Consider the following 26,728-nt stretch of genomic DNA (forward strand, 5'->3'; position numbering starts at 1 on the left):
AATAATTGGGAGGCTAATGGAGAGGATTCTTAGGGATAGAACTTACACACATGTGAAAAAATGTGGCCTAATTAGGGACAGTCAGCATGCTTTGTGCAGGGCAGGTCATATCTTACTAACTTGATTGAATTTTTCAAGATAAAAAAGGGATTGATGAGGGTAGAGCATCGGATGTTGTCCACATGGATTTTACTAAGGCTTTCAACATTGTCCCTCATAGTAGGCTCATCCAGAAAGTTAATATGCATGGGATCCACAGTGACTTGGCCATGTGGATTCAAAATTGGCTTGCCCATAGAAGGCAAACAGTAGTGGTGAAAGGATATTTTTCAGGCTGAAGATCAGTGACTAGTGGTGTTCTGCGGGAATCTGTACTGGGACCTTCGCTGTTTGTGATATATATAAATGACTTGGATGAAAATGTACATGGATGGGTTAGTAAATTTGCATCAGATCCAAACATTGGTGGAGTTGTGGATAGTGTATATAAGGATACAGCAGGATATAGATCAGTTGCATATATGATCAAAGAAATGGCAGATGGAGTTTAATCTGTATAAGTGTGAGGTGCTTCACTTTGGGAGATCAAGTGTTAAGGAAAATATACAGCTAATGTCAGGATCTTGAACAGCATCAATGTAGAGAGGGATCATGGAGTTCAAATCCATAGGTCCCTGAAAGTAGTGTCACAAGTAGATAGGCGGTAAAGAAGGCATATGGCATGCTTGCCTTTATTGGTTGGGGAATTGAGTACAGGAGTCAGGATGTCATGTTGCAGCTTTATAAGAATTCAGTCAGGCCACACAAAGTATTGTGTTCAATTCTGGTTGTCACATTACAGGAAGAATGTGGAGGCTTTGGAGAGGGTGCAGAATAAGTTTACCGGATGCTGCCTGCGTTAAAGGGTATCAGCTATAAGAAGAGTCTAGAAAACTCAGGTAGTGTTTTCTGGAGCGGCAGAGGCTGAGGGGAGACTTGATAGAAGTCTATAAAATTATGAGATGCATAGATAGGGTTGATGGTTAGAATCCTTTTCCCAGAGTTGAAATGTCTAAAACAAGCGAGCATACATTTAAGGTGAGAGGGGGAAATTCAAAGGCAACACGACGGGAGAATCTTTTACTGAGAGTGATAGGAGTCTGGAATGCCCTCTCGGGGTAGTGACGCAGGCAGATATGACAGGGGTGTTTAAGAGACTTTTAGATAAGCACATGAATATGCAAGGAATAGAGGTACATGGACCAAGGGCAGGCAGAAGAGATTAGTTTAATTTGGCATCATGTTCGGCACAACATCATGGGCTGAAGGGCCTGTCCCTGTGCTGTGTTGTTTTATATTCTTTGTATCAAAAGACCATCACATATACAGCATTATATATTCCAGAATTTTACAACACAAGTACTGCTTGTGAATGTTCAGACAAAAACATTGTACACATTAATAAAAAAATGAATAACAGCATTGTTTCTATTTCAGAAATGATTAACCTATTCCATAGCATTAGTTTTCAAACCATACCTTTCATATTTTGACTGTACTCCTGAAAGTTTGAAGGCAAAGGAGGAAAAGAATAATATCCTCCAACCACAGACGTTTCCAGAAAATCTTTCTTATGTTGTGATTTTGCCCACTGAATAAATCTTCTAACTGTAGTGTCAATTGTGTATGGTCTTCTTTTGTGATAACCTGCATCCAATATTTTTCACAAATTATTTGAAGTGGTATTTGGGATTGAAAAACCCAATAAATTTCTTTTTTCAATCAACCACTGGTTTTAATTTGCATATTCATGTGAAGTTTAAAATTGTGTTAATATGAACATTGGGGTAAAGGAGAGCCCGAACTAGTTTATTTAACTAGCCAATAAAATAGTGCACAAGAAAACAATATTCTCTTTGTGATGAATCAATTATATACACTAGGTTTCATCATTGATGGACACCAACAATGTTCACAATTAAAAATTAATGTCAATAAAATTAAGATCATTCATTGGTAAGCACATGAACATGAAAGAACCAATCAGTAGGAACACAATATGATCAAAGTGCAGCCAATACAAACATTTGCCAAAATACATGCCCAGTAAAATCATGACAACATGCAACATTCTGCACATATTCCATCTGAAAGTATTTAAGAGGTTTCTTTCATATTTGTTCATGGTATGTGGGTATCACTGACTAGGCCAACACTTATTGCCTATCCCAAATTGCCTACAGGGCAGTTAAGAATCAACCATATTGATGTGGGTCTGGAGTCACATATAGGCAGATCTCCTTCCTTAAAGGACACTATGGAATATTCCTGACAACTAATAGGTAGCTAATGGTTGTTTTTAGGGTGAGATTTTTAAACCAAATTATATTGAATTCAAGTTTCACGATCTCCAATGGATACACTTGTATCTATATTCCCAGCTTAGGGTTCTAGATTACTACACCACTTCTTCCATTATCTCAGTAAAACTTGAATAAAGAAAGCGGTTTGAAAATGAAGGACAATCAATCCTAACTTAGTTTTCTGGAGTTTTGTGCCTGAAGGCAGACTGATATACAGCACTACAACCTGCACATGATGGTCTGAGTGGCCTCCTTCTGTGCAATAACCTGTTTGTGGTTATATGGAAAAATGTAAGGAGGTAGTTCTGAATCACCACAGCCAGAATTGGAATCAAACCCCGTGTTTTTGCCACCAATTTGATATGTACAACTCATTCAGGGAACTATACCAACAGACCTCAACCAAGGAATTCAGGACTGATGAGTTAACATACACTTTTACTAGCATGTTATAGCCTGGAACTATGGATAATGATGGCAGAGGCATGATCTTGCCGCCTGCCATTGCCACTTATTGGAAAGATTTACAAGTTCAAATTCATCCTGTTTGGCCATGGCTTGGCCATCAAATCATACAGAAAGCCATGAACTTGGAGCTTCTGGCTCCATTTGATACACTGCTTGAGCAATTGCAACAATCATGCTGCAGTAATTCAAGAATGTCATCCAACTGACTTCATTTACAGGTCATTCATTATCCAAGAATGCACATTAAGAATTATGTCCTCCAGCAATTATGACCATAATGCTGTGGACACTAATTGTATTCTTGTCAGCGAAGCAACTGTAATCAGGCAAAACATACCAGAAACACTTACCATAACTAGGAATGGAAAATGTCTCTTTGGAGCTGCCACATTCATTCACTGTATTGTAAGTATGCAAAAACATGCTCTAGGATGCCCAAGAGTACCTTTACTTTGATTGGGGAGAGAGAGATGCTAGTTTACTAGCAGAATTCAACTCTCTCATATATAACATATATTCGAATATGGACACATACTTTAGTGCTCCTTATGGTGACAACAATTACCTCATTGCGAAGCATTCATACCATACTTTTTTACTCAGTCACAGGATGACAGCATCGTTGTCTTGCCCATCCCTAATTGCCCAGAGATCAGTTAAGAGTAGTCCACATTGCTGTGGGTCTGGAGTCACGTGTAAGGCCAGATCATGTAAGGATTCAGATTTCCTTCCCTAAAGGGCATTAGTGAACTAGATGGGTTTTTCCTGACAATTAATAATAGCTTCTTGGTCATCATTAGACTCTTAGATCCAGATTTATTTTATTGAATTCAAATTCCACCATCTGCCATGGCAGGATTCAAACCTAAGTCTGCGGAATATTACCTGTGTCTCTGGATTAACAGGCTAGCAATAATGCCAATAGGCCATCGCCTCCCCTTACTGTGAAGGTAAGCTTCATAAGCTTCAGTGTATGGATGTGAAGGTACAGGAGCTCCTTCAATAAAACTGTATTCTCTTTCTGACCTATACCACAGAGTTGTAGTCTATGAGCCTGGCAAAAAGAGTGAGTGGTGGCCATGTGAATGTGGTAACAGAGGGAGGATGGTGGCATGACTCTGATTGTTAGAGGGGTTGGTACACTCATTAATGCTGATTAACAATTAACTGTTGTGCTTTGATCTTTAAACAAAGTATACCATTTTAAAATTAGGGGGTTGCCCTAATAATACAGAAATTAGGACGTTTTTTTCTGAGGGTTTTTGGAACTGTTTGCTGCAGAAGGTGGTGGTGGGGTCCTCCAATATTTTCAAGGCAGAAGTTGAGATAGGTGCTTGTTAGACAAGAGAATCAAAGGTTATAATGGTAGATGGGAATGTGGATTTCGGAACACAAACAGATTTGCTGTTATCACATTGAAAGGGGAGCAGAATCAAGGGGCCAAATAGTGTACTGCTCCTACGTCATAAGTAAGTAATAAACACAAGTAGATTGAACAACATGAAGTACAGATTTGTTTGGCTTTATTTACCTGTGATATAAATCTGAGTCTCACTGGATGAAGTCAGATATGCAATACTGCATCCATCATGGAAGTTATTTCTGACAACCCTCATTTGGGTACAGACTAAGAAACTCACTAAAAGAATATTTACAGGTGGTAAACAATTGGTATAAACCTTAGATATATGATAGAATAAAGATTAAAGACAAACATTCAAGAAACTATATTTCTCAGTTTTAAATTACAAAGAACAACTTCACATTCTTACAATTAGAGTCTTAATCTATCAGATTATTCTAGTTTGAATGACATGTAATGTACATAGTTTACTACAGACTGTTCTTAAACTTTATTACATTCTCTTTTATAAATTGCTTTATGATATCACAAGATATTGACGAGTTTATGGCCTGAGTTTCCACTTGATTATGTTGGGTGATAGAGATCACAAATGTAAAACTCAAATTGCATTTCTGGTTTCCACAATCCCTTGTGCTTGTATAAAAAAAATCCCATCAGAAAAAAAATCCCTGCTCTGAAGAAAGGTGCTTATATAGCACTTTTCACAACCACAGGACATTCCAAAGTACTTTAAAAGCAATTAAATACTTTTAAATGGTATACAATGTTGTCATTCATGAATTGGAACAGGCATTTTACACATAGCAAGCTCTGACAAACAGCTGTATGATAATGGCTGAAAAATGTGTTGCTGGAAAAGCGCAGCAGGTCAGGCAGCATCCAAGGAGCAGGAGAATCGAAGTTTCGGGCATAAGCCGCCCGAAACGTCGATTCTTCTGCTCCTTGGATGCTGCCTGACCTGCTGCGTTTTTCCAGCAACACATTTTTCAGCTCTGATCTCCAGCATCTGCAGTTCTCACTTTCTCCTAGCTGTATGATAATAACCATATAGTTTGCTGCATGTCACATTAACTGGTGGTTAAATATTGGATTAAATACAGGACATTAGAGATAACTCCTTTGTTCTTTTTCTGAAATACTGTCAAGTTTTTTTTATGTTCACCTGAAACAATGTAACACCCAATTAAAAGAAGGCACCTTAGATTCTAGAACACTCTTCCAGCATTGCACTGAAGTAATCAATATTGGATAGTTTATATTTCTAATGGGCAAAAGCTCTACTTACATCATGAGTGATTAAAAAGGTTAAGAACAACATAAAGTTAATAAGAATTAAAATATGATTGAGAACAACACAAATGCAAAGCAGCTATTGAGAGTCCAGATTTAGGTATGACTCAATTCAATGTGATGGGGCAAAAACAATCATTGTAAATTAGGCAAATCTGTCAATTGTTTAAAATAACAGAAGATCAGTGATAGGTTTTCAAAGAATTTAGCACAATAGACAATCAATTTATACCACAAGAGATAAGAGCTTCACTTGCCAGAAAGGACAGCCATGGCTAATGAAGCAGCAACATAGAACTAAAGAGAAAATGTGGAAATATGTGAAGAAAAATAAAGCAGAGAATCTACTCTATGGGAAAAATACAAAGGATATCAGATCTACAAAATGGAACATGGAAAGAAATTGTCGGGAATCAAAAGGAACAAAAAATCATCAAAATCACATTAGGAAAGAAGAGGTAGTCAGGTTAATATGAGCCCCAAGAAACTGACAGAAGTGATGTTGTCAATGAAAATAAGGAAGAAGCATATGTACATATTGAATAATGACTGTGTGTTAAGATTTATAATTGGGGAAGAATGGAATATGCTAGAATTCCAAAGAAACTAGTATTGATTTAGCAACAAGGATTTCCCAAAATTAATACATGCAAAACAATAGTAATACAGAAAGTAACATACTAAAAACGGGTAAACCTCTGACATCAGATGGTTCCACTTTACTGTTTAAAGGAAATGAGAGCACTGCAATGTCCTCACTATAATCTTCAATGTTGTCTCAATTTGGAAAATATTCATTTAGATTGGAAAATTGTCTTTATTACTTCCAACAAAAGAAGGGGGGTAGCGGAAACTAGGGAACTGTCCGCTAATTAGATAAACATCTGTGTTGGATAATTCTAGATCTATAATTAAGGATAGGCTAACTAAACGCATTGCTAACTTTCAGCTGGTGAGAAAGCCAATGTGGATTAGTAGAAAACTGCCTATACCTGACAATTACGATTGAATTCTTTCAAGAGACAACATAAGGGCTAGATAGGGTAATTCTGTAGTGTAGTGTAATTCATATGGATGTTTTGAGTGCATTTGATAAAATCCCAGAAAAGAGACCGCTAGCTAAGTAAAGCATGAAATACTGACTTAGTTAGGAAATTGACAGAGTGGCAAGAGACAAAGATTAAGAATAATAGGAAGTTACTTTATTTGGCAGAATGTACCTAGTGGTGTCCCACAATGATTTGTACTAAGTTCTCAACTATTCATTACATCTATCAAAAACTAAAATGATGGCGTGGAAAACCACACACAACTTTGCTGACACAAAGATCAGCAGCAATGCAAGTGCATAGATCATAGAATCCCTATAGTGTTGAAGATGGCCATTTGACTCATTAAGTCCACACTGACCCTCCAAACAGCATCCCACCCAGACCCAACCCCACTACCCTATTCCTGTAGCTCTGCATTTCCTGTGGCTAATCCACCTAAGCCTGCAAATCCTTGAACACAATGGGCAATTTAGCATGGCCAATTCACCTCATCTCCAGATTGTGGGAGGAAACCGGAGCACCCAGAGGAAACCCACACAGATACAGGGAGAATGTGCAAATTCCACACAAACAGCCACCCAAGATTGGAATTGAACCGGATCCCTGAAACTGTTAGGAAGCAGTGCTCACCACTGAGCCACCATATCACCTCGATGGAAATAAAGAAGTCCAAGGTGATAGTAATAGATTAAGTGAATGGGCAAAACTGACAAATGGAGGAGATTTGGTTTGGACGTAAAAATAGTAGAATAGAGGACTTTCTAAAAGATGAAAAGCTGGAGATAGTGAATGTCCAACAAGACTTGGAAATCTTTAAAGTGATATTATCAGGTGTCACATTGAAGGATCATAACCCCAGATCACCTATGAATATGTTGAATGTATTAATTACAACATTTGCTTTTCAGACATAGGAAATACATCCAAAGAAATGGCAGGATGTAAGTTGTGAATAACTGTCTCAAAGACCTGGGTGAATTATCTTCAACCTTGATGGAAACGTTGGAATATACCTGTCAGTGTCAAAGAAGATTCGATAAGAATGATTTCAAAAGAGGGAAACGCACAGCAAACTGAACTACAACCTTCTGTATGTTTTCTCAGACTGTGAACATGATGGGAGAAAGAAAGATTGGGGTGTTCTTTCCCCTTTCAAGATTACAAAAGAACAAAGATTAAAAATTGATTCCATGTATAGTGTGTGTTTGCTTGTGGGCAAAGATGTGTGCTGTGAAGGTCATAGCTGAGAAAATCCTCAGTCATCCCTGTGCTGCAGATAAAATAGTTCTCTCACTCTGGTGAAACTGCAGTCAAAAGGAAACATCACAATAATCTTTGACCTGTAAAGCCAAGCAAAATGAACTGTTCACCTATCTACATAAATGCTAATGGCTGCAACATCCCATTGTCTACTCTTCATAGAATTCTTAGACTGACCTGAACTTCTAAACAAAACATTTATCTTGTTTGCACTTGACTCTCATTTATAATTTGTGTTTGTGTGTTGCGTTATAATCTTTTCTTGCACTTTTCTGACCTGCAAATAGGCTAAAAGGGAAAGGATACAGGATTGTGAATGCAGTGTAAAAATCAAATTCCTGGAAAACAAAAGATACCAAAATGGGCCTCCACACAATCAGATGAAAATTTAGCCAAAGTATTCAGGATAAGTAGGGAAGTAAAGAATGGAGGAAGTTTGGCAGTGTTATCAATAAAAATATTACAGGCTGTGTGAAATATAAAGTTGAGGAATGCAATTATTTTGCTTGAATTAAGAAACAATAGTGGTATCATCACACTATCGTTTGCGTTCTATCGGCTACAAACTACTGGGAACAATCTAGAGGCACAAATTTGCAAGGCAATTACAGAAAGATAACTATAACGATCTTAATGGGAAATTTTCATCACATTGTAATCGTTTGTAGAGGGACAGTGTAAAGGCCAGAATGGGAAAGTGTTTCTACAGTTTTCAGGAGAAGTTTTGAGATGAGTATTTATCTGGCCAAACAAGAAACGAGGCATAAAAAAGAAAAATACTAAGGGTACTGGAAATCTGAAATAAAGATAGAAAATTCTGAAGAAACTCAGCAGGTCTGATAGCATTTGTGCAGAGGGAAAGTAAAGAGTTAATATTTCTTCCGTAGAACACAAAGAAGGAGGCATCGCTGGATGTGATTCTAGGGAATGAAATGGGTCAAGTAAATTAACAACAGTAAGGAAACATTTACAGGGCAGTGATCATCGTACCATAAAGTTTAGGTTCGGCATAAAAAATGACCAGCAGCAATCTAGAACAGAAGTACTTAATTGAACGAGAGGATGAGGACAGATTTGTCAGAGGTAAACTAGAATCCAAGATTTGCAAGGTAAAAAAGGGACAGCAGATTGTCTTTAAAGAGTAGATTGATCGATATAGCTCAGGTACATTTCCAAAAAGGGAACGTCAAGTCATGTCACCAGTCTTACCAGATCACAGGTCTGCTCTCTCATTAAAGAGAGATGACTGGTGGTGATGTAGCTTGAGGGCCACCATACCTCAGGCAAGGGGAGTGGTTGAGAGGGAGAGTCATAGAGCTATACAGCATGAAGAAAGACCCTCCAGTCAAACTCATCCATGCCGAACAGATATCCTAAAATAAACCTAGTCCCATTTGCCAGCTTTTGGCCCATATCCCTCTAAACGCTTCCTATTCATATACCCATACAAAGAACAAAGAAAATTTACAGCCTTTCAATGCTCTTCATATGTTTCATTTGTACCAGCCTCCACCATTTCCTCTGGCAGCTCATTCCATAAATGCACCACCATCTGGGAGAAAATGTTGCCCCTTTGCTCCCTTTTAAACCTTTCCCCTCTCACCTTAAACTTACGTCCTCTAGTTTTGAACTCCCCCACCCGAGGGAAAAGACCTTATCTATTCAACCTATCGTGCCCATCATGATTTTTATAAACCTCTACAAAGTCATCCCTGAGCTACTGACGCTCCACGGAAAATAGTCCCAGCCTATTCAACCTCTCCCTATAGCTCAAACACTCTAACCCTGGCAACATCCTTGTAAATATTTTCTGACCCCTTTCAAGTTTCACAATTTCCTTACTATGGCAGGAAGACCAGAATTGCACACAATATTTTAAAAGTGGCCTGCCAATGTCCTATACAGCTGCAACATGACCTCCCAACTCCCACCTCCCATACCAAACGCCTTCTTCACTATCCTGTCTATCTACGACTCCACTTTCCTGCATGGTAAATAAAAACTGAAATAACTGTGGATACTGGAAATCAGAAACAAAAGCAGAAATTGCTGGAAAAACTCAGAAGATCTGAGGGCAGCTATGGAAAGAGGCTTCAGGTCCAGTGATCCATTCTCAGAACTGATCTCATTACAGCCTTTGTTCAACATGGACAAAAGAGATGTATTCCAGCGGTGACGTGAGAGTGACAGCCCTTGACATTAAGGCTGCATTTGACTGAACATGGCATCAAGGAACCCGAGCAGAACTGGAATGAATAGGTATCGGGGGCAAATTCTCCGCTGGTTGGTGTCATAGCTGACACATAGGAAGATAGTTGTGGGTACTGGAGGTCAGTCATCTCAGCTCGAGGGCACCTCTGCAGGAGTTGCTCAGGATAGCATCCTAGGTCCAACAATCTTTAGCTGTTTTACCGATGACTTTCCCTACATCATAAGGTTAGAAGTGGGGATATTCACCAATGATTATATAATTTTCATAACCTTTTGCAACTCCTCAGATACTGAAGCAGTCCATGTTCAAATGCAACAAGGTCTGGACAATATCTAGGCTTGGACTGACAAGTGGCAAATACATTCTGGATCAGTGGTGCTGGAAGAGCACAGCAGTTCAGGCAGCATCCGAGGACAGGCAAAATCGACGTTTCGGGCAAAAGCCCTTCATCAGGAATAAAGGCAGAGAGCCTGAAGCGTGGAGAGATAAGCTAGAGGAGGGTGGGGGTGGGGAGAGAGTGGCATAGAGTACAATAGGTCAGTGGGGAAGGAGATGAAGGTGAAGAGCTTCAGGGCTGAGGAAATGACCTGGGAGTTGCAGTGAGAGAGAGACTCCCTGAGATTCTTGTAGAGAGAGGAGGAAAACTTCTTCAAGGCAGGCATCCTTGCAAGAGGATTCGCAGTAGGGTTAAAATCAACGAGGTAAAAACAATGACTGCAGATGCTGGAAACCAGATTCTGGATCAGTGGTGCTGGAAGAGCACAGCAGTTCAGGCAGCATCCGAGGACAGGCAAAATCGACGTTTCGGGCAAAAGCCCTTCATCAGGAATACAGACCACACAAATACTTGGAAATGACAAACTTCAATCAGAGACAATTTAAACACCACCCCTTGACGTTCAATGGTATTACCATCACTGAATCCCCATTACCAATATCCTGCAGGGTCACCAGTGACCAAAACCTCAACTGATGAGTCAAATAAACACTAAGAGCATTGTGGGTCAACCTACAGCACTTTGGCTGCAGCAGCTCAAGAAGGCCACTCACCACCACCATCTCAAGGGCAGCGAGGGATGAGCGGTAAATGTGTCCAGCCAGTGACACCCATGTTCCACAAGTGGATAAAAATTTGTCAGATTGGAAGTTCAGCTAGTCAAATGGGATGGAAGGCTGCAAAGAATGTGAAAAAAGTAAAACTGAAGAAGATGGTAATAATTTGGACAATCCCATCATATTTAAAGATTGTGGATGAAATAAGAGTGGAAGAAGAGAACAATTTTTTTTGAAGACTGGAATTCATAAAGACAATTTTGTAAGCTGATCAGAAGGAAGCAGTATGAGCACCCAGAGAAACATATTAGAAGTTTAGTAAATAATAATGAAGTGGCATTTAAAAAAAAAAGGGGAACTTCTATATGGGTTTGTTTTCAGCAGGAGAAAACAACAGTGAGTTCTGACATCTGTGGAAATAAATACATTAAGTAGCATTGTATATATAAAGTCAATGGACCTTGGGAGTATCACATGGCCATTTCTCAAAATTGCATTTATCCTGGTAATTTACCATGTATGGTTACAGTACAACTAAGAAATATTAAATTGTGACAAACTCTTCCAAGTTTGTACCTGGATGTAGTTGATTGTAGATGTCTGGTTGGGAAGTGCAATAAAGTTCCAGAATAAATGGCTTTGTGCTTGTTTGATCTATCATCTCAACAAACCGTCGAACCCAAAAAGCATCATCATCTTGTATGTACAAAACAAAATAAATATTTACCAACTTCACAAATGCCATTACGTCTGAAAGAATTAACTATTTTGTAGCACTTTCTTCATCCTTCAAATGATATCCATCTCTGACATACCAAATTTAACCAAAAATACATGGAAAATCATAACATTATAGATTGACAATGCTGATCCTGTGCCAAGTTCCAGATCCATTACTTTATGCCAACTATTTTGACTTAAAACCAAACTCTAAGATAAGCAAATACTCATCCCCTGGAGGAAGTGATACTTCTGTAAGGACAGTTGGAAAAGTATTCTAATGTGTATAAAATGCACAATACTCAAAGAATGCAGAATATTTTACAGTGATTCTTTTTCTTCATGTTGCATCCTGAACACATGTAGGAAGATAGTAAGGAGAAAATAGCACTTATTTTGGAGGGAGAAGGTCTCACATACTGGAGGCACAGCACTTTTTAGCCAAAGGGGCCTCATTTGTGGGAGTCAAACCTAGACAGTAATATTCAATGTGTCAAGATTAATCAAAGTGCAACACTTCCATTTTTGATCAAATGGCACCCTCACCAACAACTTCCCAGCAACATGGCTTTGCTGCAAAATAAAATCGTGTACAGTATCCAATTAGCTATCTGCTGTCGTGGACTTCCCTGGGTTATGCCCCACTGAAAATGTCTGACTAACAATGCAATATACTGTATAATAATTTCAACTTTTGAATATTTAGATCATAGAATCTAAATCCTAATAATGAATTATCTGACAAAACGAACAATAATTTCACAAAGCGAATAAAGCAAGTTCAAGCATATAGTCTGCAAATGCCATGGTCCACTAAGTTAGAATGGGAAATCATATAGAAGTTATAGTAAGTAGGCTTATTGTGCAGACATTTTGGATGCCAAAATTAATGCAGTTTCTCATGCATTTGTTTGAAAAATCTTTTAAGAATTTTTTGTATGCATTTACCTGACAACCCAAAATCAATACTTGCTACCTCTATTTAAAGTTATTGTTCATGGCTGAAATTTAATTTCTTGCAAGTCTGATACCCACATCTCAGTTTGCACATACTGACATTTATTCAATTATCACAGCCATACTAATCACACATTTGCTGACACAGTTCCTCCTTTTTTGCAGAAGGTGTCACAAAACTGAATACAGCAAGAATTAACAAGAAAACAAATCACACTTGAATGCTTTCACCTTCATTGAGGAGACTATGCAGGCAACTATTAAAAAGGTCATGGCAAGCAGCAAAGTTGAAACCATTAAAGATTAAGGTGTTTTCAGTCCCAAACCTGTTCTTATATTCCTCCTTAGCCCTCATACCACAAAATACTTGATTTATATGCCACAGATAGTGCAAGTGTGCACCTCTAACTTTCTTTCCCGTCAGGCCAGTCAGCAGGAATTTTTTTTTTAAATGGTGCTGAACGTATACCATAACGTATATGTAGCCACCTGTTCAGATACTGACTCTGGGATCTTGTTTCACATTGGTAGTGTCCCTCCCTCTGGAGGCCCAGGATCACATCCCAACTCTCTAGTGGTGTGCAATAACATCTCTGAATACATTGATTAGAAAATATCCAGACAGCGACTCTGCATATATCTTGTAAGATTTCTGCTGCAGGGGACTGAAAACAGCTTTCTGATGTGTCAGGCTACAGGAGTTGGTACGAAGAATAAAATATTTGGTGCTTTAGGAAGCCTGTTAGAAAGCACGTGTTCACCGTCAAGGAAAATGGATGGATCCGGGTCCAATTTGACACTGGGCTTTACACATAGCTTGGAGCTCCTCCTTTCCAAGACCAGCAGTGGCCAATTCTATTACAGTCAATTTGTTTACTTCCCTTGTTGCACAAACAGCTTCCACCAAAAGAATGAGTGTTTGCAGGGGAATTTAAACTTTTACAAGCTTAGCTTTCTGCAATCATGAGCAGATTACTAGAATTGCTGAGGGGCCACTTCAAGAAGTAACAGTAGCTCCACGGTGCATAAGTCTACCTCCCGCATGTCATTCTTTCAGTTTTTTGGTGTTACCTGCAAACTCAGGCTACTGTGAATTGAAGTTCAGCCATCCACCAAGGCCATATGCAATGTCCTCAGTGAAAGTCAGCAGCTTTCCTCTCACCATGTTGTAGCTATCTGGGTAGCATTACATAAGAGGTGCAGCAACAGGCAAAGTTACAAGGAAGACATAAGAAGGCAATACTCAAGAGTGTTTAGATTACTTTTGCATGCACCATGTCACAAGTTAATTTATAAATTTAGTTTGGAATGTTTGTTTTGTAGTGGTTTTTATTTTTGTGTTTCAGCCAGGAAGAAAATGTGAAGGCCAGTGAAAGTGCAAAAGTGAGCAGACTGAAACGTTTGGTGAATGAGAGATTTGGATTTGCATTATACTCAAATTAGTTCTTCTGCTTGGGTAGAAAGAGGTTGTCACTCATTTCCTCCTCAACTACATCCACTTCCTTGTGCGGTTCTTTCTCAGTTTCTTGTCAGATAGTTTAGGGCTTGTATAGTCCCATCAATTTGGTAAAGTTGCGAAATATAGAGTGGAACACGTGACCTCGAGACCCATTCACTTGAGTATTGAGAAGCTCCTCCAGAGAATTCTAATCAGTGAAATCACTGTTTCAATGCGCCAATAGCCAGCTCTCTCAAATGTTGTGGGAGCACATCTGATTGTTTGCATACTTTGCACGTAGAGTAATAGAGATGTACAGCACGGAAACAGACCCTTCGGTCCAACTCGTGCATGCCTACCAGATCTCCCAAACCAATCTAGTCCTACCTACCAGCAACCAGCCCATATCCCTCCAAACCCTTCCTATACATACACCCATCCAAATGCCTTTTAAATGCTGCAATTGTACCAGCATCCACCACATCCTCTGGCAGTTCATTCCATAAACGTACCACCCTCTGCGTGAAAAGGATGCCCCTTAGGTCTCTTTTATATCTTTCCCCTCTCACCCTAAACCTATGTCCTCTAGTTCTGGACTCCCGCACCCCAGGGAAAAGATTTTGTCTATTTATCCTCATGATTTTGTAAACTTCTATGAGGTCACCCCCCAGCTTCCGATGCTCCAGGGAAAACAGCCCCAGCCTGTTCAGCCTCTTCCTATAGCTCAAATCCTCCAATCCTGGCAACATCCCTGTAAATCTTTCCTGAACCCTTTCAACTTTCACAACATCTTTCTGATAGGAGGGAGACCAGAATTGCACACAATATTTCAACAGTGGCCTAACCTGTACACCCGCAACATGACCTCCCAACTCCTGTACTCAATACTCTGACCAATAAAGGAAAGCATACCAAACGTCTTCTTCACTATCCTATCTACCCGCGACTCCACTTTCAAGGAGCTATGAACCTGCACTCCAAGGTCTCTTTGTTCAGCAACACTCCCTCGGACCTTGCCATTAAGTGTATAAGTCCTGCTAAGATTTGCTTTCCCAAAATGCAGCACCTCCCATTTACCTGAATTAAACTCCATCTGCCACTTCTCAGCCCATTGGCCCATCTGGTCCAGATCCTGTTGTAATCTGAGGTAATCCTCTTCGCTGTCCACTACACCTCCAATTTTAGTGTCATCTGCAAACTTACTAACTATACCTGTTATGCTCGCATCCAAATGACAAAAAATAGAGGACGCAGCACCAAACCTTGTGGCACTCCAGTCTGAAAAACAACCTTCCACCACCACCCTTTGTCTTCTACCTTTGAGCCAGGTCTGTATCCAAATGGCTAGTTCTCCCTGTATTCTGAGAGACCTAACTGTCCAAGTGTTGTAAACCAGAGTCATATGCCATGCACTCAGTGGATAGCACTTGTCACCTAGAAGCCATCCTTACATTTGTAGGTATGGGTGAAATACTGCTGTCACAGGAGATGGATTATCCTGGATTGGAGCCATCATAACCCCTGCCAAGATGCAAGATATGGAGCTGCATGATGAGTTACTATTGTTGCACACTAATTGGGCTTTCAGGAAGTAACATTTCTTTCATTTGTGATATGCAGCAAAGTTATATGAAGACAGATTGGATAGATCAGTTCTTTTTTTAAAGCAGAGGAGACTGAGGAGGGACACGTTTGAGTTATACAAAATTATAAGGGGTATAGACAGGGTAGACAAGTAGAAACATTTTCCCATGGTGGAAGGATCAATGACCAAGGGCCATAGATTAAGGATAAAGAGCAGAAAGTTTAAGCGGGGTTCTGAAGAAAACCTTTTTCACCAAAAGGGTGCTGGGAATCTGGAACCAATTGCCTGTAAGGATGGTAGAGACAAAATTCTTCATAACTTAACATTTAGATGTACATTTGCAATGCAAAGGCATACAAGGCTATAGGCCATGTGCTGGAAAATGGTATTAGAATAATTAGGTGGCTGTTTTTGACAGATGCAGACTCCTTTGGCCAAAGGGCCTTTCTCATGCTCTAAAACTCTATGATCCTATGAGAATTAAAGGATCTCAAAACAAAAAGCTTCAAAGAATCTGACTACCCCAATGCCAACCATTGAAGAAATGTTTCCACAACTTACTCCGGCAAAGGTCCTCATTAACGCCAATGCAAAGGGCGCACAGAGAGTGAAGCTCGATAAAAGTAGCAGATTCCTAACTTCATTCGGGATGCCATTTGGGAGATACAAATGGTTGTGCATTAAGTATAGTGTTTCTGCTGCTCCTGAAGAATATGTGGACAATTTGAGATCATGAATGATCTTCTAAGGATATGGGGTAAACCATTTAGGACTGAGATGAGGATAAATTTCTTCACCCAATGAGAGGTGAAGCTATGGAATTTTCTACCAAAGAAAGTTTTCAAGGGAAAAATATTGTATGATTTCAAGGAATTGGATACAGCACTTAGGACTAAAAAGATAAAAGGGTATGGGGGAAAAGTAGGACTGATCATAATGAATTGGAAGCAGACTCGAAGGAGCAAATGGCCCACTCCTGCTCCTATTTTCTGTTACCTCCTGGAGTGGAACTTGTTGTAGATGACATACTCAATCGTGGATACACAATGGAAGTCACCATTGCAGAATCTGATGACACTGTTGGGGAGAGTTCGTCGGATGAACTTGAAAAAGATGCAATTGAAGATGGACGAAATCAAGTACATAGGTTATGAACTAACAGCGAAAAGACTTCACCTGGATCTGAGAAAGTGAGATCAATAAAGAGATGCAGAGTGCAACAGATGTGAAAGAAGTGCAATAATTTATTATATTTGTGAATTATTTAGTAAAGGTCTGCCTAACTTGTCATCAAAATGTGAATTTTTGTGTAATCTCGCTGTTGAGGATGCAATGTTGTGTTATGGCGCAGAACAAGAAAGAACTTTCACTGGAATCAAACTACTAGTGATGTCAACGCCTGCCTGAGGTACTATATTGTCAACAATTAAGTTTCCTTGAAATGTCAGTGAGAAAACCCATCTGCCACAAATACAATGAGTTGAAACAAAGAAAAACAAGAATTGCTGGAGAAATTCAGCAGGTCTGGGCGGCACGGTGGCACAGTGGTTAGCACTGCTGCCTCACAGCGCCAGAGGCTCGGGTTCAATTCCCGCCTCAGGCAACTGACTGTGTGGAGTTTGCACATTCTCCCCGTGTCTGCGTGGGTTTCCTCCAGGTGCTCTGGTTTCCTCCCACAGTCCAAAAATGTGCAGGTTAGGTGAATTGGCCATGCTAAATTGCCCGTAGTGTTAGGTGTAGGGGAATGGATCTGGGTGGGTTGCTCTTTGGAGGGTCGGTGTGGACTTGTTGGGCCGAAGTAATCTAATCTAATCTAACATCTGTGGAGAGAAAACACAGCTAATGTTTCAAGTCTAGTGGCATTTCATCAGAACTGAAAGCAGTGGTGAAAAGGTGGTATTTATTCTGATGAACAGGGTGGGGGACATACGAAAGGAGTGATTGGTTGTATTATTGGCAGTTCTAGTTGCATGTATTTGCATGTATTTGCACTATTATTTTCAGATAAGTTTTTTTTTAATAAAAAAGGGGACATTTGGAAAAATGCGACTTTACGTAGTTAACTTTGGGTTCGCCATGGTCTTTTAACCTTTGTCGTGCAGTAAATATCTATGTGGATAGACTGGAAGCTATTAAACACACACCTCTTGCAATATGATCAGAGATGATCAGCCAGCATACCTGAATTTTTAAGGTTACTTTGCTTGCTGTCTTGTTTCAAGGAGAATGCAGCTCGCGAGTTTTGAGAAGATTTGTAGCTCAGGTTGAGGTTCTGGATGTAGGTTTGCTCGCTGAACTGGAAGGTTCATTTCCAGATGTTTCGTCACCCTAAAAGCGAACATCTTCAGTGGGCCTCCAGGAGAAGCACTGTTCATGATTCCTGCTTTCTGTGTTTCTTTGGGTTGGTGATGTCATTTCCTGTTCTTTTTCTCTCATGGGGGGGTAGATGGTATCTAACTCGATGTATTTGTTGATAGATTTCCGGTTGGAATGCCATTCTCATGCAATAAGTCCTATCAACAAACACATCGAGTTAGACTCCATCTACCACCCCCCTGAGAAAAAGAACCGGAAATGACATCGCCACAGGAAATGACATCACCAACCCAAAGAAACACAAACAGAAATAGGAATCATGAACAGTGCTCCGCCTGGAGGCCCACTGAAGATGTTACCTAGTAGGGTGACAAAATGTCTGGAAATGAACCTTCCAGCTCAACGAGCAAACCTACATCCGAATGCAGCTGATTATTATTGTGAAATTATCAAAATTAGTATGTTACAGTATCAATTTTATACAAGAAACAATGGAAATTTTTGAATTTTTAAAATGTCCCATCATACATACACAAATTTGTAGGCAGCTGTTGTTGATCTTTATTTCACCTAAAAAGCACAGTCTAGTATTATAACAATAGTTTGAATCATAAAGCTGGAGCAGGACAGCATGCACATTGCCAGCATTAATGTCATTACAATATTTTATGGAAGTCACTATACAGTTTCTATAGATCTTATCAGGCTACAATGTAAGGTATATTTTTAAATATGTGGGGGATGCAAATAAACAACAGTGAATCTTTTCAAATAAGCAATGTAAATACATTACCCTTCTTTCTGATTCTTTCACATCTGCCAACAAAAGTGACAAGACCAATCACATCACAAACATAGGCATCCGGTAGAGTGTCCAATATATCTCTAAAATAAAACATGCTGCTTTATACTTAACAATAATAATTATTAAATAGATGACATATTTTGTATTTCATCACGCACAGAGAACGTTAGCCAAATATCCTCACTTATATCAATTTTAATGGTACAAAGTTTTCCATGACTTCAGTTCCTGACAAAATTTATGGCCATGTATATATCTTAACTAATAGTTATGGAGGACTGCAAGAATTTAAAATAAGTGATAAGACTACAAATAAATATTAAGAAAATTCTGAAAATACTTCATTACAGTTTTTGCAGCTTCTGGGTGACTTTTGCAACCTATAACAATAATTAAATTGTCCTTTTTGAAAAATAATATTAATTAAATACTTAAATCTAAATAATTCTCATCTATATATCATATTTAGAAGCTCTAAGAGTTTTTCATCCTCTTTGCTGTCATTTGCAGGTTACTCTTGAGGTTTTAAAAAAATAATTTCAAGTTCAGGAGCACCAATTATTTTTAAGTTAACCTTGTGTCCCATTTTAATTATGCCATTTGTGCCCAAGATGTCATTAAATTATAGCATTAGCCAGAATTGCATAAGTAGGATTTCTTGACAAGTACTTTGCTAATATATGTGCTAGAAATTTTGGAAAACATTAAGATTGATAAGTCCCCGGGGCCAGACCAGACTTATCCTAGGATGCTCCAGGAAGCAAGAAAGGAGGTTGCTAAGCCGCTGGCGAGGATATTTATAAGATTAGATTAGATTACTTACAGTGTGGAAACAGGCCCTTCGGCCCAACAAGTCCATACCGCCCCACCGAAGCGCAACCCACCCATACCCCTACATCTACCCCTTACCTAACACTACGGGCAATTTAGCATGGCTAATTCACCTGACCTGCACATTTTTGGACTGTGGGAGGAAACCGGAGCACCCGGAGGAAACCCACGCAGACACGGGGAGAATGTGCAAACTCCAAACAATCAGTCACCTCAGGCGGGAATTGAACCCGGGTCTCTGGCGCTGTGAGGCGAATCATACCGGAGGATTGGAAGGAGGCGAATGTTGTTCCACTTTTCAAGAAAGATAACAGGGAAATCCCTGGCAATTACAGACCAGTCAGTCTTACGTCTTTGGTCAGCAAAGTTTTGGAAAGAATTCTGAGGGATAGGATTTATGACTATTTGGCAAAGCATAGTGTGCTTAAAGGCAGTTAGCATGGCTTCGTGAGGGTAAGTCATGCCTCACAAATCTTATTGAGTTCTTTGAGGAAGTGTCAAGACAGGTCGATGATGGTAGAGCAGTGGATGTGGTGCATATGAATTTCAGCAAGGCATTTGATAGGGTTCCCCATGGTAGGCTCATTCATAAAGTCAGGAAGTATGGGATACAGGGAGATTTGGCTATCTGGATTCAGAATTGGCTGGCTGACAGAGGGCAGACACTGGTTGTAGATGGAAAATATTCTGCCTGGAGAACAGTGTTGAGCGAGGTCCCACAGGGTTCTGTTCTTGGGCCTCTGCTCTTTGTAGTTTTTATAAATGACTTGGATGAGGAGGTTGAGGGGTGGGTTAGTAAATTTGCAGATGACACACAAGTTGGAGGTGCCGTCGATAGTATCGTGGTTTACTGCAGGTTGCATCGCGACATAGACAGGATGCAGAGCTGGGCTGAGAAATGGCAGATGGAGTTCAACCTGGATAAATGCAAAGTGATACATTTTGGAAGGTCGAACTCGAATGCTGAATATAGGATTAAAGACAGGATTCTTGGCAGTGTGGAGGAACAGAGGGATCTGGGTGTGCAAGTGCACAGATCCCTCAAAGTTGCCAGCCAAGTGGATAGGGTTGTTAAGAAAGCATATGGTGTTTTGGCTTTCATTAACAGGGGGGTCGAGTTTAAGAGCCGCCAGGTTTTGCTACAGCTCTACAAATCCCTGGTGAGACCACACTTGGAATATTGTGTCCAGTTCTGGTCGCCCTACTACAGGAAAGATACAGAGGCTTTGGAGAGGGTGCAAAGAAGGTTCACCAGGATGCTGCTTGGACTGGAAGGCTTGCCGTATGAAGAAAGGTTGAATAAGCTCGTACTTTTCTCTCTGAAGAGAAGGAGGAAGAGAGGAGACCTGATCGAGGTGTACAAAATAATGAGAGGAATAGATAGAGTCAATAGCCAGAGACTTTTCCCCAGGGCAGGATTGACTGGTACGGGAAGTCATAGTTCGAAGACATTAGGAGGAAGGTATAAAGGAGACATCAGAGAGTTGTTCTTTACGCAGAGAGTTGTGAATGTATGGAATGCACTGCCAGTTGAGGTGGTGGAAGTGAAGTCATTGGGGACATTTAAGCGACTGCTGGACATGCACATGGATAGCAGTGAGTTGAGGGGTGCTTACGTTAAGTTACTATATTTTACATTAGGATTAAGTCTCGACACAACATCCTGGGCCTAAGGGCCTGTTCTGTGCTGTACTTTTCTATGTTCTATGTACAATCACACATACTTCTTGGCTTGTTTTCTTACCTCTCTGCTCAATTAAACTGTCGATTGGGAAGAAAGCGGGCTGAGTTATCAAATCAGATAGCAAATCAAAGCACCCAAGGGCTACTATCCAACATTGTAATGAGGGCAACTTAAAAAACAGGAAAAAAAAAATACAAACATGTCACTTAAGGGTGCAAAAGAGTGCATGAGGATTTTATAACAGCTTGGGAAAGAAGATATCTGGTCAGCGCCACTATTGCTTCACAGGTAACATGTGGGATTGTTACATTGATATTGGGAAACCAATTCTTGACAAATTATGCAAGGTCTAAAATGACAGAGTATAAAAATAAAAAGAATGAGTGAACATGCACAGCTGTGCTGAGTTGATGGGTTTACTCTCTGTCATAACGACATAAGTAGCCCTGTCTTCAATATGACAACCATTCAAATTGAGTCATTTTTTTAAGAACAAGAACAATTGCTTTTTACATGATGAATCTATCTTATGTCCAAACTTATGCTCAAATTGTGACAAAACTGCAAAGTACCTCAAGGAGCTGCAAGATGGAACTTTTTAAAAAATAATTTAAAATCACTTTTTCAGCTTTATAGAAGCAGCTTCCATGAAAGAACTACGGTTTACAAATAAAGTGACTTTGGATAAATGTACATGTGTTATTTTCCCAGAGTTTCATGTTAATGCCTAGTGCAACTTGAAACCAAGCTGTATTAGTCAGGAAGAAACAGTTGATTATTGAAAGTTGTAAACGTCATATAAATTAAACTAGTAGGTAGAAATTAGAAAGTGTCATCAACATTGTCTATGCAAATTCAATGATGTTTTGGCCTTAAATTCTTAATTCATTGAAAATGCACTCTTTTATTCTTTAGTGAATACTTAAAGAACGATGTCTATCGAGAAGGCTAGAATAATCTCAATTAGGATTGTTAAGAAAACTAAAATTTCCATACACATTGAAAATAAACAGATCAAGCTGAAAGAATATTGATTAAAAATGTAAATTTATATATACACATAGAAAGGCGTTTTTTCCTCAGAGGAAATTTGGTTGGTAGACACAGTAAACTGTACATTGTTGCAAACAGCAAGCTTGAGGATACAAATAGCTTAACTGTGCAAATTAGCCTTTGATAATCTAGGACCCCAATTTCATTTACATCACTTTCCAACATCATGTTTTCTTAGTAAAATGACAATCCTTTATGAACTTAAGCAACCTTTCACTTGTCTAATATGCCTGGGGAAACAAGAAATACAACAAATAATTTCATATCAAAGACCAGACAACATGAGCAGGGCACAAGGAATAAAATTTACTTGAAATAGTTGAGATTTCATTTCATGTGCATGATTTTAGGTTTCACTAAGATTCCAACAACCAGATTGCAGCTAATTAGGTCTTGAACAGACTTGGGGCAAGACCCCTACTCCCATTTAAGGGAGAAATCTTACATTGGAGAACTGTCAGCTATACTGTAGTCACAGCAGTCCCACTGAGCTGGGATTTCAGCTCGTCTTCAATAAGATCTTTTCTGGAGATGGATGGGCAGCTCAGTTGAGAGGGTCTTCAGTAGGGCTAGACTAGTAGGTGCTAGCAAGAGGTTGAGGGGAATGAAGGGAGGGTTTGAAGTGCAAGGTCTGGAGGGGATGAGGAGAGTACAATCTCGGAAGGGTATAGATATGGAGAGGCACCTAAAAAAAAACACCATCCCCATTGTAATTTCCCTCCAGTAGCCCAAGACCTGGGAACTAACAGGTTTCAAATTTGGCTCTGGGTCTCCAGTTGCTACAGGATGATTTGCAGAGGGGTGTGAAAAGGCCTGGGTCAAAGACTGATAATTCATCCAACACCTGTTGCAAGTAAAATGAAAGTGAAGTCAGGAACAGGTAGGTAGGCATTGGGAAAACTGCCCATGAAATTAAGATGAAGTTTATTCACCTTATTCTTTAATTGGTGTCCAGTAGTGTACCATAGGGAGCAGTGCTGGGTCCCTCATTGTTTGTAATATATATCAATGATATAGAAGAAAATGTTGGCCGGCTGATGCCAAGTTTGTGGATGCCAAAAAGATTGATTGGTTGGCTGTCAGTGAGAAAGAAAATCTAGGTTACAGGAGGATAAAGACTGATTGGTCAGATGGGCAGATCAGTGACCAATGGAATTTAACATTGATAAGTGTGAGGTGATGCACTTTGTAAGAAGCAACAAGCCGAGGGAATACTCAACAAATGACAGGATGCCAGGAAGCTCAGAGGAACAGAGAGACCTTGAGGTGCTTGTTCATAGATCCTGGAAGGCAGCAGGAAGGCATAATAGTTATGAAAGCATATGGGACACTTATCTTTATCAGTCATGGCATGGATTACAAGAGCAGAGAGGTTATGTTGGAGCTGTACAGAGCTTTGATTAGGCTACAGCTGGAGTACTCTGTGCAGTTCTGGTCACCACACTATAGGGTGTGATTGTGCTTGAGGGATGCAGAGGAGATTCACCAGGATGTTGCCTGGGTCGGAACAGTTTAGTTTTAAAGAAATGCTGGATAAAGCTTGGGTTGTTTTCTTTACAGCAGCACAGACTGAGAGAGGACTTAATTGAAGTGCATAATATTATAAGGGGCACTGACACTGTGGATAAAAAATTGTTGTTCCCCTTAATTGAAAGGTCAATAACAAGGGGGGTATAATTTTTAGGTGAAAGGAAGGAGGCTTAGAGGGAATTTTCATCCAGAATCGTGGGTATTTGGAATACGCTGCCGAGGAGGGTGATTGAGGCAGGAAACCTCCACTTCTTTTTACAAAGTACTTGGATGAACACTTGAAATGTCTGAGGCTAAAGCTCAAATGCTGCAAAATGAAACTACTGTAGATTTAGTTTTTTTGTCAGTGCAGACTCAATGGGCTGCATTGTAAGATTCTATGATTATACCCACCCCTACTTATCAATCTGCCCCAGAAAGCCTAAAATTCTGACCCATATTTTAGTTCAACCAAAATAACTTCTCATCCTACAAATTAATTAGTGTGGACATATATAGAGATTACCTGGTAATAAAACGATACTTAATATTAGGAAGCCTCCACTCAGGTTTGACTTGCTTTGCTGGAATAATCTTAATATCAGCAGCAGGTTTCTGAGGGTTCAAGGAAATATCTGAAATGCAAACATAATAGCTATAACGAGAATACACACAGGAGACATCGACTTGGTGTCAAAACACTAAACTAGAATATTGCTTACAAATTAAAATAAATGCAAAAATACGGTACTCCTTTCTCATTTATTGCGGATGGATAAAATTTAAAATTATCTTTTTTATTCATTAAGGGATTGTGGGCTATGTTGGCTTGGCCAACATTTAATGCTCATTCCCAGGTGTTCTTCAGGAGGTGGTGGTGAGCGCCTTCTTGAACTGCTGCGGTGTATTTGGTGTAGGTACACTCACAATGCTATTAGGAACAGACCTCCAGGATTTCCACTTCATGCAAATGAAAAAACTGTGTTATATTTCCCAAGTCAGCATGGTGAGTGGCTTGGTGAGGAACTTGTAGGTGATGGTGTTCCCACGTATCTGCTGCCCTTGTCTTTCTAGATAGTAGTGGTTGTGGGTTTGGAAGGTGCTGTCTAAGAAACCTTGGTGAATTTCTGCAGCACATCTTATAGGTGATACATACAGCTGCTATTGTGCATCAGTGGTCAATGTCGTAAATCTGGTGGCAGTCAAGTGGGCTGCTTTGTCCTTGTTGGCGTCAAGCTTCTAGAATGTTGTTGGAGTTGCTCCTCTTCCAGGCAGGTGGAAATATTCCATTAAACCCATGACTTGTGCGTTACAAGTGGCAGACTGGTGTTGGGGAATATATTGCAGTTATGAGAAAGTGTGTCCCTCATATGAATCATCTCTGAAAACCACCTGATGAAGGAGTAGCGCTCTGAAAGCTAGTACTTCCAATTAAACCTGTTGGACTATAACCTGGTCTTGTGTGATTTTCAATCTCTTAAAAACATTCAGGAAATATATTTTGGGGACATAAACAGGAGAAATTATGGAAATGAATGATGAAAAGACAGAGATTGAACAAATCCTTTAGGTCTGGCTTTCCAGTAGAAGATACAAGTTGAGGCTAATCAAGGAGCCAATAAAATTTAAAGTCAAGATAATTAATATCAGCAGAGAAAATGTACTAAAAAATCTAAGACTAAAATCTAACAAATCCTTAGGATTTGATGGCCTACATCCAAAAGATGTAGCTTCACAAATAATGGATGTTCTGGTTATGATTAAAATTCTCTAGATTCTAATATAGTGATTGCAGGTTAGGAAATTTAACACTGCAATTCAACAAAGGAAAGGAGAAACAGGGAAGTATAGGCCAGTTAGCCCGACATTTGTCATCAGCAAAATGCTGAAACCTATTATTAAGGGGATGCAGTACATGAAATATACTTGATTTTCTGAAAGCCGTTTGATAAAATGCACACGAGTGGTTAGTGCACATGATAAGGCTTCATATAGTTGGGGATAATAAATCAGCATGCAAAGAGGATCAGTTGAGAGATGGAACAAAGAGTATGGATAAATGTTTTAAGTCTGCAGGCTGAGACTAGTGGAGTGCCACAAGGATTAGTGGTGAAGCCGAAGTATTTGTAATCTATATTAATGACTTAAAGAGACAAAGCAATGTATCAAAATTTACTGACAATACAAAACTGAATGGAAGTATAAGTTGTGAGGATGACACAATAAGGCAGTAGAGAACCAGACAAATGAAGTGAAAAGGCAGCAAGATGAAGTATAATGTGAGGTCAGCCTCTTTAGTAGTAATAAAAAAGTAGATTTTTTTTTACGAAGGCATTACATTTATAAATGTTACTGTTGAGAGAAATTTGTATGTACTCACGCAAGGAACGCGATTCACATTTGGTACATCAAGCAATTAGGATGGCTATGTGCATGTTGGCCTTCATTGTCGGTGTTTGGTGTGCAACAGTAAGGAAGTCTTAGCACAGGGCTTGAGTAAATCAATGTCAGGAATACTGTATGAAGTTTTGGAATCTATATTTGAGGAGTGACATGCTTGCAGGGGAGTACAGCATTGGTTCATTAAGTTGGTTCCTGATTTAAGTGTGTCATCCCCTTAAGATAGGCTGACTAAATTGGGCGAGAGCCTTTGGAAATTTAATTAGACTGTACAAGATTCTGAAACAAATTGGCAGGGAAGAGTCTGAGGGCCCAATCTCAAGATAAGGGCCAATTATTTAGGATTGAGATTAAGAGCAATTGCAAAACTGAAAGGGAGATGCAGCT

At 39.6% G+C, this 26,728-nt stretch overlaps 1 protein-coding gene across 1 annotated transcript in view; it reads right to left on the bottom strand.

Moving 5' to 3' along the window:
• Positions 1-1,507: 1,507 nt before the first annotated feature.
• Positions 1,508-26,728, bottom strand: part of LOC122551055 (RPA-related protein RADX-like) — a 56,226-nt gene continuing 31,005 nt past the window's right edge. The window contains exons 4-8 of the mRNA XM_087988550.1: positions 24,468-24,576; positions 18,853-18,944; positions 11,620-11,739; positions 4,342-4,449; positions 1,508-1,686 (exon numbers count right to left, since the gene is read on the bottom strand). Coding sequence (XP_087844676.1) covers positions 1,508-1,686; positions 4,342-4,449; positions 11,620-11,739; positions 18,853-18,944; positions 24,468-24,576 — 608 coding nt within the window. The remainder of the gene's footprint in view (positions 1,687-4,341; positions 4,450-11,619; positions 11,740-18,852; positions 18,945-24,467; positions 24,577-26,728) is intronic.

The sequence above is a fragment of the Chiloscyllium plagiosum genome, unplaced genomic scaffold, assembly GCF_037043375.1.
Source record: "Chiloscyllium plagiosum isolate Xiang-an unplaced genomic scaffold, Cpla_swu_hap1 HiC_scaffold_6, whole genome shotgun sequence".
Lineage (NCBI taxonomy): Eukaryota > Metazoa > Chordata > Chondrichthyes > Orectolobiformes > Hemiscylliidae > Chiloscyllium > Chiloscyllium plagiosum.